This window comes from Perca flavescens, chromosome 18 (genome assembly GCF_004354835.1).
Source record: "Perca flavescens isolate YP-PL-M2 chromosome 18, PFLA_1.0, whole genome shotgun sequence".
In the NCBI taxonomy this organism is placed as follows: Eukaryota; Metazoa; Chordata; class Actinopteri; order Perciformes; family Percidae; genus Perca; species Perca flavescens.
In genome coordinates this window covers 24,082,648-24,099,419 of record NC_041348.1, presented here as the reverse complement: position 1 = coordinate 24,099,419, position 16,772 = coordinate 24,082,648, and the positions used below count along the sequence as shown (strand labels likewise).

General features: G+C 38.9%; 2 protein-coding genes across 2 annotated transcripts in view; one reads left to right on the top strand and one right to left on the bottom strand.

Annotated features, from left to right (window-relative positions):
* Positions 1–14,419, bottom strand: part of aven (apoptosis, caspase activation inhibitor) — a 45,746-nt gene extending 31,327 nt beyond the window's left edge. The window contains exons 1-2 of the mRNA XM_028604545.1: positions 14,148–14,419; positions 9,537–9,711 (exon numbers count right to left, since the gene is read on the bottom strand). Coding sequence (XP_028460346.1) covers positions 9,537–9,711; positions 14,148–14,336 — 364 coding nt within the window. The 5' untranslated portion in view covers positions 14,337–14,419. The remainder of the gene's footprint in view (positions 1–9,536; positions 9,712–14,147) is intronic.
* Positions 14,420–15,085: 666 nt separating this feature from the next.
* chrm5b (cholinergic receptor, muscarinic 5b) lies at positions 15,086–16,631 on the top strand. The gene has a single exon (XM_028605923.1). It carries the CDS (start codon positions 15,090–15,092, stop codon positions 16,629–16,631), a length of 1,542 nt encoding a protein of 513 aa, XP_028461724.1. The 5' UTR covers positions 15,086–15,089.
* Positions 16,632–16,772: the final 141 nt, after the last annotated feature.

Below are 16,772 nucleotides of genomic sequence, written 5' to 3'. Positions count from 1 at the left end.
CGCAGCGTGCATCGGAGCAGCTTTATCAGATGTGGCAAGCAGAAGCTTGGTAGAAGACAAAAAGTAATTCAAGCTGTGCATCCTTGAGGATTAAAAAAGCTTTTCTCTGCTTACCTTGCCAGTGGAGTTGCTGGAATTTTGCAGAATGAGTTAGAAACTGTGGCTTTAAGTCAATTTCCATAAAGACAAAATAAAGGCATTTATGAGATCTCCACTTGATTATCACTGCTGAGGACCAGGAGCAGTTTCCAGTAATTCACCCTTCTGTGAAAAAGGTCTTAACAGCGCCAACGAGGCACCTAAGCTGTGCTGTCACATGGACATTGATGCTGAACAGCTGTTGCATTTACCATCTTGTCTCAGAAAGAAACCGGACCGCTCAGGAGCTATACAGCACTACACACGACGATGCTGAAAAACTTGTTTGCATCAAAGCACCTCGTACTTAGCAACTGATGAGGATGAGAGACTGTGTGATGACTTATCTGTATTTGACAAGTGTGTTTTTCACCTCGTTGGAGAGAGGAGCACAGAGGGAAAAAAGTCAACGAGAGGAAACAGGGGAGGGGAAGAGCGAGCCAGCGAGGGAAGGTGTGAAGCCAACACTGTGAAAAAGAGAGCTAGAGAAGACGAACAGAGCTGAGAAAGACATAGAGAGAAGAGAAGAACTCTGCCAGGCTGAAAAAGGAGTAAAAGCAAAAACAGCCTATCAAAGACCTGGCCAAACGCCAATTTAACACTGGAGGATCGTGTTTTGTCAGAGCCATAGAAGGTGAGTATATATTCTGTTTGATGTGGCTATTATGGCAGGAAATTAACAGCACACAGGAGCAGCTGTCAACTTACGGTTCAGTCAAATCATATTATAAATTCTAACGTTGTAAAATGGTGATTACTGAATAGCAAATGTAGCCTGAGTTACTACATTAATGAATCATGGAACAAGTGCTGGGGTTCATCAGTTGTCACCAGTGCTTTCATAGTTGAGACTCGCAGCTCTACAGTACATTTTGTACAATGTCGGTTTAAAACAGTCACCTTTGACACCCATAAATGTTATTAAATTGATCCTGAATATTACATATACTTCAATAAGTTTGGCTATGAGCGTGTAGACGTCTTCTGTGTTTATTTTTTACTCGTGGAAGGTACGAGGAGTAAGAGGATTTGATTTAAGGTATCATAAAAAAACCATTGGGATGAAAAGTCACATTACTGGCATCCCAACACTATGAACAGTATGAGCTTTTTCCAAAAACAGAACTAGAGCTTAAACGAGCAATTAGTTGATGGCCGGCAAATTAATATCCAACTATTTCAATAATTCATTATTTTAGTAATTCTTTAAGAAGAAATGCTAAAAAAAAAAAAATCACTAATAACTAACTCTAGCTTGTAAAATGTTAAGATTTGCTGCTTTACTGCACCGACGATTGTTTTCATCAATTAATTTGCTGATTATTTCATTGGATCCATTGCTTATCACTATCCTGGATGATGGTGATGTCATGAAATGTCTTGTTCGACAACTGTAATATATATATATATATACACACACAAACACACAAACACATTTTTTAACACAAATGTATCATTTTACTAAAATGTTACACCATGAAAAGCAGCAAATTCTCATATTTGAGAAGCTGGAACCCTTAAAGCGAATGTTTGGCATTTTTGCGTTACAAAATTACTTAAATGATTACTAAATAGTTGTCGATTCATTTTCTTTTGATTTAATTGTTGCAGCTCCATAGTAAAGTGGATATTGTTTGATTTGGGCAGTAAATTGGACAAAACAAGCAATTTGACATCATCTTCAGCTCTGGGAGACTATGGGGCTTATCTTTTGACTATTTTCTGTAATAACACAAAACAAAAATTTATTTTTAATTGAGAAAATAAATAGCAGAAGAATCGATAATGGAAATAATTAGTTATAGTTGCAGCACTAATTTGATACCCTATTTTATGATTGTAAATAGGGCTGGGCTGCGTTGCAGCAACATTTACATCATTTTGACGACACTTTTATTGAATTAGCAGAAAACATGTCATATTGTGATATACATGATTATCGAAATATGAAATTAACCTATATCAAGATAGAAGAATTTCAGCCCTAATTGTAATTTGAATATATTTTAGGGTTTTTGAATGTTGGTCAGTCAAAAGAAGCGATCTGAAAACGTGACCCACAACTCTGGGGAGCTTGTGCATTTATTTTTACAATTTCCTGACATTAATTGGGGGAATTCATTAAGACGTTAATTTGCCCTTAAACTGATAATAAAAATAACGGCAGCCCTGAAACGAACCCTCATATGTTAACATATTTGACACTCAAACAATGGAACAGGTATTTAAGGATTAAAGTGGGTAGACTGTTCTGTGGGATGAGTGGAGTGTCTATGATCCACCTGCTGCTTTATTTGGCCTCACGCCATCCTCTACTGGCTTCATCATAATCATCAATTGCAGGGAAACGAACAACCTGTAATGCTTTGTTTCCTATTTTTGCCAAGCAGACCGTACATAAACAGCCTCATTCCTCTGCTTTGACGCCAGTCTCCTCCAGTCTCAAAGGCTAATCAAGTATCCATAACGTCACCGGAACATATAAATTAATGGCATGATTGGGACTATTCATCTCGGTTAGGAAAACGTCCTTGTGTTTGTCAATCTAGTTAGCTGTATCACTGAAGCTGTAATGTGATTTCCTTTTGTCTCATTATGATTGAGCCTTGATAGGTGCCCATTAGCGACTTTTGTAAACTACGGCTGCAGGGGAGGAGGATTGATCCTTATGTTAATGTGTACAGATAGATGACCGTCTAAGGATGTAAATAACTGCCCAGCAAATCCCCCCAGTCTTGCAGACACATGGACACACACACACACAGAACAAGGCAATTGCACCATGTGTGCATAGCAACAGCACAATCAACCCCCAACAATGCGAGAACTGACACAAGACCTGACAAAATAAAATCACCCTGCGGTTACACAACAGTCTACTGCCAGTGATTCCGGAAGGCTTGATAACAACTCGATGTGTTTTAATTCACTCAATACACCCGCCTTTCATAAAAGTTTCTCTCTGATAAAAACAATTGCGACACAAAAGCAGCTTCTAAAAGCCCTAGTCGCGGAATATTTTGAATATCAAAAGCGCCAAGGTTTCATCCTTGTAAAGCAACCTCAGTCTGGAAGTTATGAAATGGGTCTACTGCATCCTCACACTGTGAATCTCAACGTATGATTAGAAGGTGCAATCAGACTCAATCAAAACACATGAATGCTAAGAGTAGGGCTTTGTAATAGCCATCCACGAGGCTACAATACAAACAGAAATCAACATGACCTTCAAGTCAAATCAAACGTCTGTTTACATAATACCCTGTCGGGCTCCATTTTTACAAATCACACCGAGTACAGTTGAGCTTTCAATAGAGCCTTTGCAAGTAGAAAGTCAGCCAATGTATGTCCTGATGACTTCATTATATATTTTAGATAGATCGTCGAGGCAAAAAAGGCAGAAGTCTTTATAGACCTCGTGTTTGATTTTTCAGTTTTGTGCATTCATTTGTATCGTATGGATTAATTAATACATGAAGAAATCAAATCAAAACTTTGACAATCTTTTTGAGATCACTGCAGCAGCAAATGCATTTGGATACATTAAACAAAAGAAAAAGTCAAATGGAAATATAAGCAAACTGAGGTTATATAAATGGGGATTATATAAACAGCAGTGACAGGTTCTGCACCAGAACATCTTAGGTAGAAAGTAAGAATGAAAGGAGTGGGATGTATGGACTGCAGCAATATAGTGATGGAAGAAGTACTCAGATCTTTAACAAAGAAACAAAAGAAGCATACTACAGTGTAGAAATTCTCCGTCACGAGTAAAAGTCATGGATTCAAAGTATTATCGTCAGAATATACTTAAAGTACCAAAAGTAAAAAATACTCATTATGCAATACATTAGGATTAGGATTATTGATGCATGTGTGTGTCCGTCACTATAATGCTGCAGCTGGTAAAGGTGGAGGTAATTTTAATCACTTAATATACTGCTGAGTAGCTTGTTATTTTTTCACCGGGGAATCACTGAATTCTTATTTTAATCTATAATACTACATCGGAATGTTTTTCGTTGATTATATTTTGTATATTAATTATTAATCAACAGCAGCAGAATGTGCCGGGGCAAAGAAAAAGTTATTATGTGAAAAGACAATACACCAAAACAAAATGAACACGCATTTCCTGAAGCTTTAATTTGATAATTAGAAGTTGATCAAAAGATTTGATCAACTTCTAATATACAGTACAGGCCAAAAGTTTGGACACCCCTTCTCATTCAATGCGTTTCCTTTTTATTTTCATGACTATTTACATTGTAGATTCTCACTGAAGGCATCAAAACTATGAATGAACCAATGTGGAATTATGTACTTAACAAAAAATTGTGAAATAACTGAAAACATGTCTTATATTTTACATTCTTCAAAGTAGCCACCCTTTGCTTTTTTTATTAATAAGGGAAATAATTCCACTAATTAACCCTGACAAGGCACACCTGTGAAGGTAAAACCATTTCAGGTGACTACCTCATGAAGCTCATTGAGAGAACACCAAGGGTTTGCAGAGTTATCAAAAAAAGCAAAGGGTGGCTACTTTGAAGAATCTAAAATATAAGACATGTTTTCAGTTATTTTACACTTTTTTGTTAAGTTCATAATTCCATATGTGTTCATTCATAGTTTTGATGCCTTCAGTGAGAATCTACAATGTAAATAGTCATGAAAATAAAGAAACACATTGAATGAGAAGGTGTGTCCAAACTTTTGGCCTGTACTGTATATTCTATATTCTAATAATATTTGTTATAACTATTAAATCTTTAACATGTCACATTTATCTACATTTCCAAATTTAGGATTATTATCATTTGAAATGCTGAAAAAAACAATCTCATCTCAACTTTCATTAAGAAGCTGTTCTGGGGCTCTCGATCATATCAGATAAAGAACTTCAAATTGATACATAGTATCGCAATATTTTCCGTGGCAACACAGTATCGATACACGGACGCCAGGTATAACTTTTTATTATATAAATTGCACATGAGAATTTTTAACTTTTTGGTACTAGAAAAATAAAATCAATTGCTTTTTCAGTCAAAACTGAAGTGAGATGAACAATGTTGGTAAAGTTTTCATTTGGGGACAAAATTTGAAGTTGGAATAAAGATAATAAATTGCAATATATTCCAGAATATGTTAATTTGTTTAAAAATTCAATAATATTGTATCGTGACATAAAAAAACTTGATAATTTTGTATCGTGGGGCCTGATTCCCACCCTTACCTAGTAGATGTCAAAATTTCCACTTCAGCTGAGCACCTTTAAGACTTCTTAACGTCATCGATTCATTCAATTAATGTGATGTTAATAAAAAAATGTGCATCACAATTTCCTAAAAGGATAACTTAGATTTTTTTCAACCTGGACCCTATTTTCCTATGTTTTTGTGTGTAAGTGACTGATGGGACCAACAATCCAGTATTGAGTGAGAATGCTGTGACCAGCAGGCGCGAACTAGGCTGCAATGTAACCCTATGGGTCAAATGTGCATCGTTAATTTGGTCCACTGAAAGTGCAGATTTTGCCACTGAAATTTTGCCGCAGATTATCATTTTAAGTGTTTGACAACATTATGGAAAGGATCTTTACAGAGATAGCCCTTTAAAAAAATAAATACGAGTAAAATCCTCTTTGTTTCACCCGAAATAGTTCAGAGATCGTTATTGCTAAACCCATCAGACTCAAAAGAGTAATACTTTTAGCATGTATAGAGCCAGCATATTTTCACATGTAATCAGTAAACTGTGTTTATTTCAACCAAAAGAGTTGCGATTGTTGGAAAAGTGAAAAGACAAACCAAAACAGCTTTTCATAGTTTTATTTTGTGTCCGTCAACTTTGAATGCAGTGTATTTTACAATGATAAAATTACTGTTTATTTAGATAGTCTGGTGGCTATAGCGATAGCAATTTCACAGATGCTTTTATGTTTAAAAAGAAAAAAAGATCTTACTCTTTAACAGAAAGGTTGACCTCCTTAGAAATCCTTTCCATAATGTTGTCAGACACTTAGAATAATTATCTGACCCTGTCGGTGGCAAAACAAGCACTTTTGTGGACGTAAATTGAAGGTGTGCAATTGCCTAATTGATTAGCTTGTTTTGCTGACTGCAGACTGCAGCCATCTTGCTTAATACTGGACCAATGTCAAAGATTGTTGTTCCCATCAGTCACTTAGACACAGAAACATATGAAAATAGGGTCCAGGTTGAAAAACAACGAAGTTTCCCTCATTCCTTGTTTGATCTTGCTGACAGTCCAAAACCCCAGAGATTTTCAGTTTACTTTCATGGAAAACAAAGAAAAGCTGCAATTTACACATCTGAGAAGCTGGAACAAGTTTGGCTTGAAAGATTTGTAAAACGATTATCAACATTGTTGCAGATTAATATTCGGTTAATCAATTTATCAACGAACTGTTTCAGCTCTAAAAAAAAAAAAAAAAAAAATTCTTTCAAAAGTTACATGGTCTTACTTTAACAAAACTTCTATGCTTTCTGCCCCTTAATGTCAGGTAGTACAAAACAATCTCCACCCACGCAGATATATATTTAAAACAGTTTTGTTTTAGGTTGTTCATATGTGCTCAGCTCTGACAACAGTGGACGGCAACATTATCAGTCTCTTTGAGTCTTCATCAGTGGTTTCTTATGGCAGGCAGCATCCCTGTATTTAGATTATGGCATACTGCTTATTGTATTTATTTGATACTAAAATGTTGCAAAATCAGCCCTTAATCTCACTCACATCTAACGCCTCCAACAGACTGTGGATAAAGCACTGCTCTCGACCTCTCTGCTCTGGGATTCTGAATCTCGTAAGATACATTACAAAAGGTCGAGGAGCACTGCTCTAAGCCATTTCTATCCTAAAATACATAACATCTGCACATTCTTTTGACCTGCACATTCTGCACATACTTGCCAACCAGAATACTCAACATCTCAACACCTTGGATACAATAAGTGACAGAGAAATAAGCTCCAGAATAAGAAGTATTCTAATAAGAAGTACTCTTAATAACTTAAGCCAAGAGAAAACGGGAGGTTTCTGTGGCAGATTCCTGATTTCACGGCAACCTTAATTGGCCAAAAAAACGACTCTTGAAAGCTTCAACTCCCACTTACAATTAAGTATCCTCTAGAGAGCGGCAGCCTCTTGCTGTACGGCATGACTAATCTGACAATGTGGGCAAAACACAGAGACGAGAGATTCGAGTCAAACAACTCACAGGAGCACCTTTGGCATTTACGCTATAAGGGAAGGGGAGAGAGACACGGCGATGCAACACTCTAACTCTCCAATGGCGTGAGAAAAAAAAACAATAATCCTATCCTATAAACAGTTAGCTACTTAAACACTCATCCTGTGTTAAAAATGGCATCATAACTTACTGCTAAAATAACAGATAGCTAGATAGATAGATAGATAGATAACCATCAAACATGGCCGTTTAAAAAAATCTGATCAGACTTTACGCTGAATAATTTACTGTACCATACTTGCTCAGCGAGTATAACAACATGTTGAATTCAATACATTTGGTCCAAATATGGCCTATGTAACTTTTCACATCTATCAGAAATGCTTAACTAATAAGCTTGACAAATGTGGGTTGTCCCTAAAGGTTGATAATTAAAACAATATTTTAAAGATATATCTTGTAGATGTATTCATTTTACTGGTATACAATTTGTATAATTATAGTGTCCCTCCCAGAATTGTATTATATTTCTATAACTCCAAGACTCTGAAAGTGTGCAAGAAAGGAAAATCTCATTTACATGCTTTCGAGTTCATTTACATGCCATCGTTGTAAAAAAAGAAACCGAATAATTTGAGCACAAAAGGACTGGTGGTTGATGTTTGTTAATTAAGACAAGGTCAATGTGTTGGTGTAACCCTAATTTGAATAATGGCATCTTAATACCCAAATCACATCCTGTTGATTTATAAAATTCAAATGCAACAACACTAGACAATATAAAATCAAAAATTCCTAGAATTTTAAATAATACAGTGAAGTGCAACGCTAGAAAGCCAACAGCCAGAGCAATATTGCTAAATTACTGCACGCTTGGGAGCTTTGAAAAGTGAGCTAAATGTGACACATTCGGCCTGTTATCTATGAATTAGTCATATATAAATATAAAAATAAAATCTCAAGCTCTGCCCTAATAAGAGAGCACTGAGATTTCTACTTGTGTTCCTTTGGGAGATGAAATATCAACAGAAACAGGCATGGGACTGTCAAGAGCCCAGGGGGCTAAAACACGGACCACTAAGGATGAAATTAGCAAACAAAGACCAACAAGGATTTTTCTATGCAGCTGTCTGACAGCTGTGTCCAACTCACACACACATTTCCTTTTTAACTAATTAGGATACAGAGACAACTTCAAAATAGTACAATTAGACTCAGTGGAGTATTTGACACAGAGTGAATTTTCCATGTCGTTATCCCAGGAGAAGGCTAATACACAAATTAAAAGTCAACACAAAAGTTTAATACACTTGTACTTTTCCTACAATCCAATGATGGCTTGATCATTATTACAAAAAAAAAAAAAAAAATCTTAAAAGGTCCCATGACATGGTGCTCTTTGGATGCTTTTATATAGACCTTAGTGGTTCCCTAATTCTTGTCTGAAGTCTCTTACCTGAAATTCAGCCATAGTGCAGAATTACAGCCACTAGAGCCAGTCCCACAATGAACTTTCCTTAGGATGTGTCAATTCTGTGTCTGTAGCTACTGAGGAGGAGAGAGGGGGGCAAGGTAGATGGTGGGGGTGTGGCCTTGACCAACTGCCACTTTGCTCGTTTGAAAGCTACGATGTCTCTCTCTCATGGGTGGGCCAAATTCTTAGGGCGGGCAAAGCAGACAAAGGGGAGGTAACCTTGCTCCTCATGACCTCATAAGGAGAAGATTCCAGATCGGCCCATCTGAGCTTTCATTTTCTCAAAAGGCAGAGCAGGATACCCAGGGCTCGGTTTACACCTACTGTATCGCCATTTCAAGCCACTGGGGGACCAGAGGCAGGTTGGGGGAATGCATATTAAAGCTAAAAAACCTCATAAAGTGAAATTTTCATGCCATGGGACCTTTAAGCAAGATGGTGGAGCAGCAAATAGAATGGACTGAGAATTTGTCACTTAAAGAAATATTTCACCCTCAAAATTATCATTTGTATATCAATTACTCACCTTGTGTTGCCTTGAATTTACCTTATTTTTTCTTTGTTGAGTAGGTCATATATATGTCAAAAAACTAAGCATTATAGGAATATTTAAATATTTTGGGAAGCTCAGATGCCTGACCTGTCTCTCCTGCTAATGGCTGACTGACCACTACAGGTGTGGTTGGCAAAGTAAACAGATGTTACCTGCTGACCCCAACAGGACATGGTAGTCTGTTCCTCTCTGTGTGGGCGTGTCGTCATCATCAGGCTCCGGCCTCTCTGACACCTCATAACGGTCCCAGTTTGACTCCAGTTTCCTCCTGGAGAACACCTCCATCCGGTCGCCTTCCCCCTGAAAGTTGTCCCCTTCATCTTGATCCTAAAAGAGAACAAGGAGAAATCTGTGATTCAAGTTACAAATGGGAATAATGGTGCACACTTCTGGACAATTGTATTTATGAAAAGTGACTGAAGAAGTTCAAAGCACTTTGTTTTGTTGCATACTGATGCCTTTAGCTTTAATCCATCAAGCTAATTGAACCAGTTTAGTTTACATGGAGCATCAGTAAGGTAAAGTGATTACTAGGTAACCATGATTAGGGTTGCAAAGGGGCGGAAATTTTCCGATAAATTTCCAGAAACCTTCCATGGAAAGTTTAGCTCGGGAATTTTGGAAACATTCCAATTTGGAAACTTTCATGGGAATTATTGGAAATTATGGGAATTTGGATGGGATGTAGTCCTTGGGCTCAAATGCAGTACTGTCTTCAATCTGTCTTCAATCTGCTGCTGAATGTTGGATTCTAGAAATGACCTGTGCAGCGGGTGTGGCCTCAATAGCCCTGCGGTAGGCAAAGTAGCAGCCCAAACCATTGACCTTTAGCTTAACATATGAAGGTAGCTAGCATGCTGCCTTTGATTTACTATGGTTATGGTTATATGCGTGCTAAGGTAACCATCAGCGCCGTCTATTGTTTCCAGCCTATCAAGAACAAGTGGGCTATACAATTAACACACATAAGTAAATAGCAATGGGTTATGTATTACCCCCCACCCCCCCCTCCCAAAATAAATAAATAAATAAAATAAACTCCCGTATTTTAAAAACTAAATGTTGGCAAGTATGTAGTAGCATATGCTGATTACTGCGTGCTTGCATGTCATTGACGAATATAGGGAGGACATTCAACTCAAGTTGCATTAAATCCGGTTGTTTTAACCAAGATTATGCTGCAAGATATGGTTTTTTTCAACTACATAATTAATTCCCATTTATTCCTGTTAATTCCCATGGAAAGTTTCCAACTTTGAAAATTCCCGGAATTTTGCAAACCTAACCCATAACTCAATAATTTCCCAAGAAACAAGATGGTAGGGTGGGACACATGTATAGGATTAGGGTTGGGTACCGAAACGTGGTGCCAATAGGGCACCGGTTCAAACGTAAACGGTAGTAACGAATAAGAACAAAAAAAAAAAACGATACCCAACCCTAGATAGGACAGACTTTTTAAAGTGTTCCACAGTTCAAAATGCCTTTGACCACAATCAAATTAAGAGAAGAACACTGTAGAGCTGACTGGTACGATTAGTCAATCGACTATATTAATAATTGGCGTTTTACTTTTCAAGCAGAAATGTCAAAAAAATTAACTGGTTCCAGCTCCTTAGATCTGAGGATTTGCTGCTTTTCTCTGTTTTGTATCATTACAAACTGAATATAATTTAATTTTGGACTGTTGCTGTCAGAAAAAGCATAAGCCATTTAAAAGAAGCCATCCTTGAGATATACATTTTATAGACTCAACGTATAATCGAGAAAATAATCTGCAGATTAATCAATTATGAAAATAATCGTTAGTTGCAGCCCTCGAACATTACACATAAAAGTACTACCGTACCTTCTTGCAATTATCAGGGGGCACACATAAACAACATTTTGCAGGTGCAATGATCTGCAAAAAAGACATTGCAGGTCTACATTTTTTTATCCTACATTAATGTGACCAAAAATTGTCTTTCACAATCCTGAGGAGACAATGTGCAGGTAATTCTACATCTTCCTTTTCCTGTACCATGTTCCCACCAGAATTGTTGGTTGTGAAATGTGTGTGCACCAACTGGCACACAATTACATAACCTCTGAAATACACCATCTTTCCAGAAATAAAACAAACTGCATTTTGATATTAAATTCTTTGGTGTAATTCAGCTGGTGTAGATCACAACATACAGAAATGGCAGATTGTGTGAAAAAGTCATTAAGACATGTAAAATGTATGTATAATGCCAGCTAGTCTTGGGTACTGTGATTAAAGATTTTTCCACTTCATCTGACAGTGCTCCACAAAGTATAATTCAAAAGAGCGTTTTGTTAAGTGGTCACTAACACATAGCTCCTATTCGTGATTGGTAGCTAAGCCTAACAAAAAGGGTCAAGGTAATAGACATGCCGCAGTGTATGACAACGAACAATCCAAAACTGAACTCATTTAAATTTGTCTGCGTCATAGATTTCTTGCTGCTCTGTGACATAGCTGCACAAACCTTTACTAAGGTTGTCATGGAAATGTGCAGTTGAGTTAGGGACAAAGCATGCTCAGTTATTCTGGTGCTGTGTCATAACTCTGTGGCACTATGCTATGTATCCATCAAAGGAGATTTTGTTCATGATTGCAATCAAGGAGCCCCTATGTACCAAAGGAGAGTTGTTTGACAGCAATCATTACAGAGCCTCTATTGTTTCCCTTTTAATTCTGTACCGGTTACCATGGCAGGAGCATCAACTGACAAACAACCCAGTGGAAATGAAGCTGAACTCTCTAGTGACATATCCGACAGTGTGGAAGATATTTCAAGAGCTTGATCACTATCAGTCTAATAAATCTATACATGCTGACAGGATGACATTGTGTGCATTATGCATGTAAGTTACAGTAAAGGGGTGGAGTGATTATGCTGACACATATCCACTTCTCTAATGCACAGCCATTAACCAGTGAACTGTGGCTAATTATGTTGAATATGACTCACAACTCTACAAATGCTATCGCTATGATAGATTGTGTGGGAAAAAAAGTCACACATTAGGCTCGTTCGAGATGAGCCAGGTCTGCGCAGAATCGATCACCTGCGATCGCCGCCCAACGCGTGCCGGTTAGATTTGTGTCCGACTTGATCCCGACTTGCTCTGACGTCATGCACACGTGGGCAACGAGAACTTCACGAGATCAAGGCGGCCGCAGGTTCTCTTAATAGATCCATGGGTTTGAGACGCAGGCAGCAAAGTTGCTTTTCACCGACTGCAAGACCCAGGCGGACCCGGGGCATGCTGGGAAACACCTGCCTCTCAGCTGATCTAACAGCTGATTGGTTCAGAATCAACCCAGGCGGACCCGGGGCATGCTGGGAAACACCTGCCTCTCAACTGATCTAACAGCTGATTGGTTCAGAATCGACTCAGCATGATGACGTTTTATATGAACTTTTTATTGTTTATAAAATTAGAAGGATTTTGATTGCTATTTGTCTGATTTAAAGGCTTATTCTGTACAGAACACATGTTGTGTGGCTGATAGTTACATTTAGAAATCAAAGAGACTAAATCCGTTCAGATTACGGATTATCTACAGTGTGTTGTTAATTAAAATCGGCAACAGGTAGCATGTAGAGCATTTTGACAGCTACTCTGTCATAATAAAAACAACTGGAGACGGTGTACAAGCCGATTTATGGGTCTGATAACATTTTATTAAAATCGGACCTAACAGGATGTGAGTGCTTATGGGACTTCCTGTTCAGCCTGATGGGTGCTGAAAACGGCGGTGCTGCCGCCTGCTCTCGTCCACTTTACAGGCGAGGCGCAGCCAAGGGGGTAAGCCTCTCTCCACAACGTGTACCTCCTATGGCGCCATTTTGATGCTAACAAGCGATCACCCGCCGTTAGCATTCCATTGACTGTCATTCATTTTGACGTCACTTTGACAGCGAATAACTTTACATCTGAAGCGTTTTAAGACTCTATTTGTTTTATTTATTAAAAAAACACGACAATGTATAAAAGGCTCCATTACCTTGTATCTCTCACGTTACGGCTCCGTAGCAGACGTTTTTGTAAAAATAGGCTAACGATTGTGTCATAACCACGCGACTTACTGTCTTAAGTAGAGGAATTACCGTATAGTACAGGAGAAGCTCGCAGGCAGTTTTGACTTACATTAGCTGTTTAAGTTTAATTACTAATGTTAACTAGCATTTTAGTTAGCAATAATTAGCCTGTGCCTATGTTATCTCTCCTTACATATACCTAGGCTCTCCGTCTCTGCAAGATTTGGAATGATTGAGATTTCTCTTGGCACAGCTACCAGAAGACAGCTACTTTCAGGCAGGTAGCTCACGTCACATCTACGTCTTCAAGCTCAGTGCTTCTAATTCACTTCACTGGTCTCCGTTGAAATCTATGGGATCACTTGGTCCATTTCTTTTACGGTCTATGGGCGCAGCTCATCTCTAACGAGCCTATTGACAAACGTGTTGACGTCATATCACTTTGCCGAATTTGGCATTCAGGTTATCTACAAAGTTTAATATTTAGACGTTTTTGGTGCAAATGAGCGGACATTTACACCGACTTTAATATCACTTTTAGGCCGAGTTGAAGAGGAGGTCCTATTAAGTTGTACATCATCGTCCAAGAACTGTGTGCGTTTTCTTGGTGACCCAACTACAAAATTACAAATGTTTTCAATGCGGTTTGGTGATGTTAGAGCGGGATACTGGGGCAGCCTATGGAACTCAACTTCCATGTTCTCTCACCCGGTGCTGGAACTCCGCTGCATGGGCGCTTCCCCCACGTCCACGACCGCGGTAGTGGTCTCTTTTACTCCGGCCACGGCCTCCTCTCCCTCTGCCCCGGGGTTCACCGCCAAAACTGTCGCTGTCGTTCGCACCCCGGCCACCTCTTCTCCAACTGCCTCCCCTGCCTCTGTTCGGTCTAACCTCCATTGCTGTCAACTGTGGCCGAACAGTTTAGCATGTGACACCACAAAGTGGAACGTAATGAGTGTTACATTGAATGGTGTCCTACAACAAAATGGCGATTGTAGGTTCCAAATCTCATTTGGATCAAAATACATAATTTAATCTGTGGACGGAAGTATAGACAATAATCAATTTTACATTTCAGAGTTGAATGTCAACATTTTTTTTTTATTATTCTAATGGGAAACAAGCAACGAGTTTAAACAATATAACAAGTCAAGGAATACAGGATATATAAAATAGGCTACCATTCATCGAGGGTCTATTCCATTAAATACAAATACATAAATACATTTAATTAAAATAAACACATTTTAAAATAAATTATGAAAAAAACAGTTGCAATGTTTACAATCAAAAATAAACATGTTATTGTTTTCAGTAACTATCATGCATTCTATTACATTAAATTTCGAGGTGTATTGAAATAAATGAAATGTTTGAACAGCTTATAGGTTCTTGTGAATAAAATTTTTTTGTAAAACTCACAAATAATTAAGTAGATTTGTTTGCTATAGTAACATATGGTACATGGTACTACAACGAATACTACTAGTACTAATAGCGTATATGAATGCATGTCTGTGACACCTTGAAAACCATATATAAAACAACAAATCACTAATGCTTTTCTTTTTATTTCAGGAAAATTCTTAATGGAACCACAAACAGGCACCTCTCTCTGACCTGTCAATGGTAATGCAGACTGATAACAAAATGGATGTAAACCCTCCAAACAGCACTTTTGCCAGCAACACATCACATGCCCAGACCGCTCCCCACAACGTTTGGGAGGTTATAACCATTGCTACTGTGTCGGCCATTGTCAGCTTGATAACCATTGTTGGTAATGTGTTGGTGCTGCTGTCCTTCAAAGTCAACAGCCAGCTGAAGACTGTAAACAACTACTACCTACTGAGTTTGGCTTTCGCTGACCTCATCATAGGAGCGTTGTCCATGAACTTATACACCACATATATCCTGATGGGTTACTGGTCCTTAGGAAACCTTGCATGTGATCTCTGGCTATCAGTGGATTATGTAGCCAGCAACGCTTCAGTTATGAATTTACTCGTCATCAGCTTCGACAGGTACTTCTCCATCACAAGGCCGCTAACTTACAGGGCTAAAAGGACTCCAAAGAGAGCTGCCATCATGATTGGCCTTGCATGGCTGGTGTCTTTTGTCCTCTGGGCACCACCCATTCTATGCTGGCAGTACTTTGTAGGAGAAAGAAAAGTGCCCCCTGACCAGTGCCAGATCCAGTTTTTAACAGAGCCTGTGATCACATTTGGGACAGCCATTGCTGCTTTCTACATCCCTGTCTCCGTTATGACCATCCTTTACTGTAGGATCTACAAGGAGACGCAGAGACGGACCAAAGATCTGGCAGAGCTACAAGGGCTTGCAACTGAAAATGTTCTAGAGGGGACTAAACCACAGAAAACTATCATTCATTCTTGCTTTCATTTCACCAGAGAGAGGAGAGATCGGAGTCAGGCCTCGTGGTCCTCATCCAACCAAAGTAATGCCACAAAAACTACCATCAGATCAGATGAGGCATGGGTGAAAGCAGATCAGATCACTTCCTTCAACAGCTACTCCTCATCTGAGGAGGAGGAGCAGCACGTTTCAATAGAAACGCCACAGGGATCTTTCAAAGAGCAAGGTATTGGACAAAGTAATAAGAACGGGCAGGTGAGTGATTATACAGAAGATCTGTATTTTTCCACTCCTCAAAAGAAGAGCAGTAAAAAACACATCTCCTATAAATTGAAACCTGGCTCAAAGGGTAAAAATGGCAACGCTACAACTGCCACACCCTGCCTGCCTGAAGCAGAGCAGCCCACCACAAACGCCTCCCCTTCCTCTTCCACCACCTCCAAACCCCTTGACCCCGTCCTGAAGAACCAGATCACCAAGAGGAAGAGGATGGTGCTTGTGAAGGAGAAGAAGGCGGCCCAGACTCTCAGTGCCATCCTCCTGGCCTTCATCCTCACATGGACGCCATACAACATCATGGTGCTCATCTCCACTTTCTGTGCCAAGTGCATCCCTACGTCCCTGTGGCACCTGGGCTACTGGCTGTGCTACGTCAACAGCACCATCAACCCCATGTGCTACGCCCTCTGCAACAAGACTTTTCAGAAGACCTTCCGCATGCTTCTGCTCTGCCAGTGGAGGAAGAGGAGGAGGAGAGGGGAGGACAAGCTGTATTGGTGTGGACAAAACCCAAACGTCAACAATAAAATGACTTAATGTGTCAAACTGCAACATGAAGCAGACTTATTACTTTTGCCCACCTGTGGATTTTATTGATATATACTGTAGTTAGTGGTCACCTTCAGCATGAAGTGCTGCATGTTATTTTTGTGTTAAAGTACATGTTGATAGAAAATG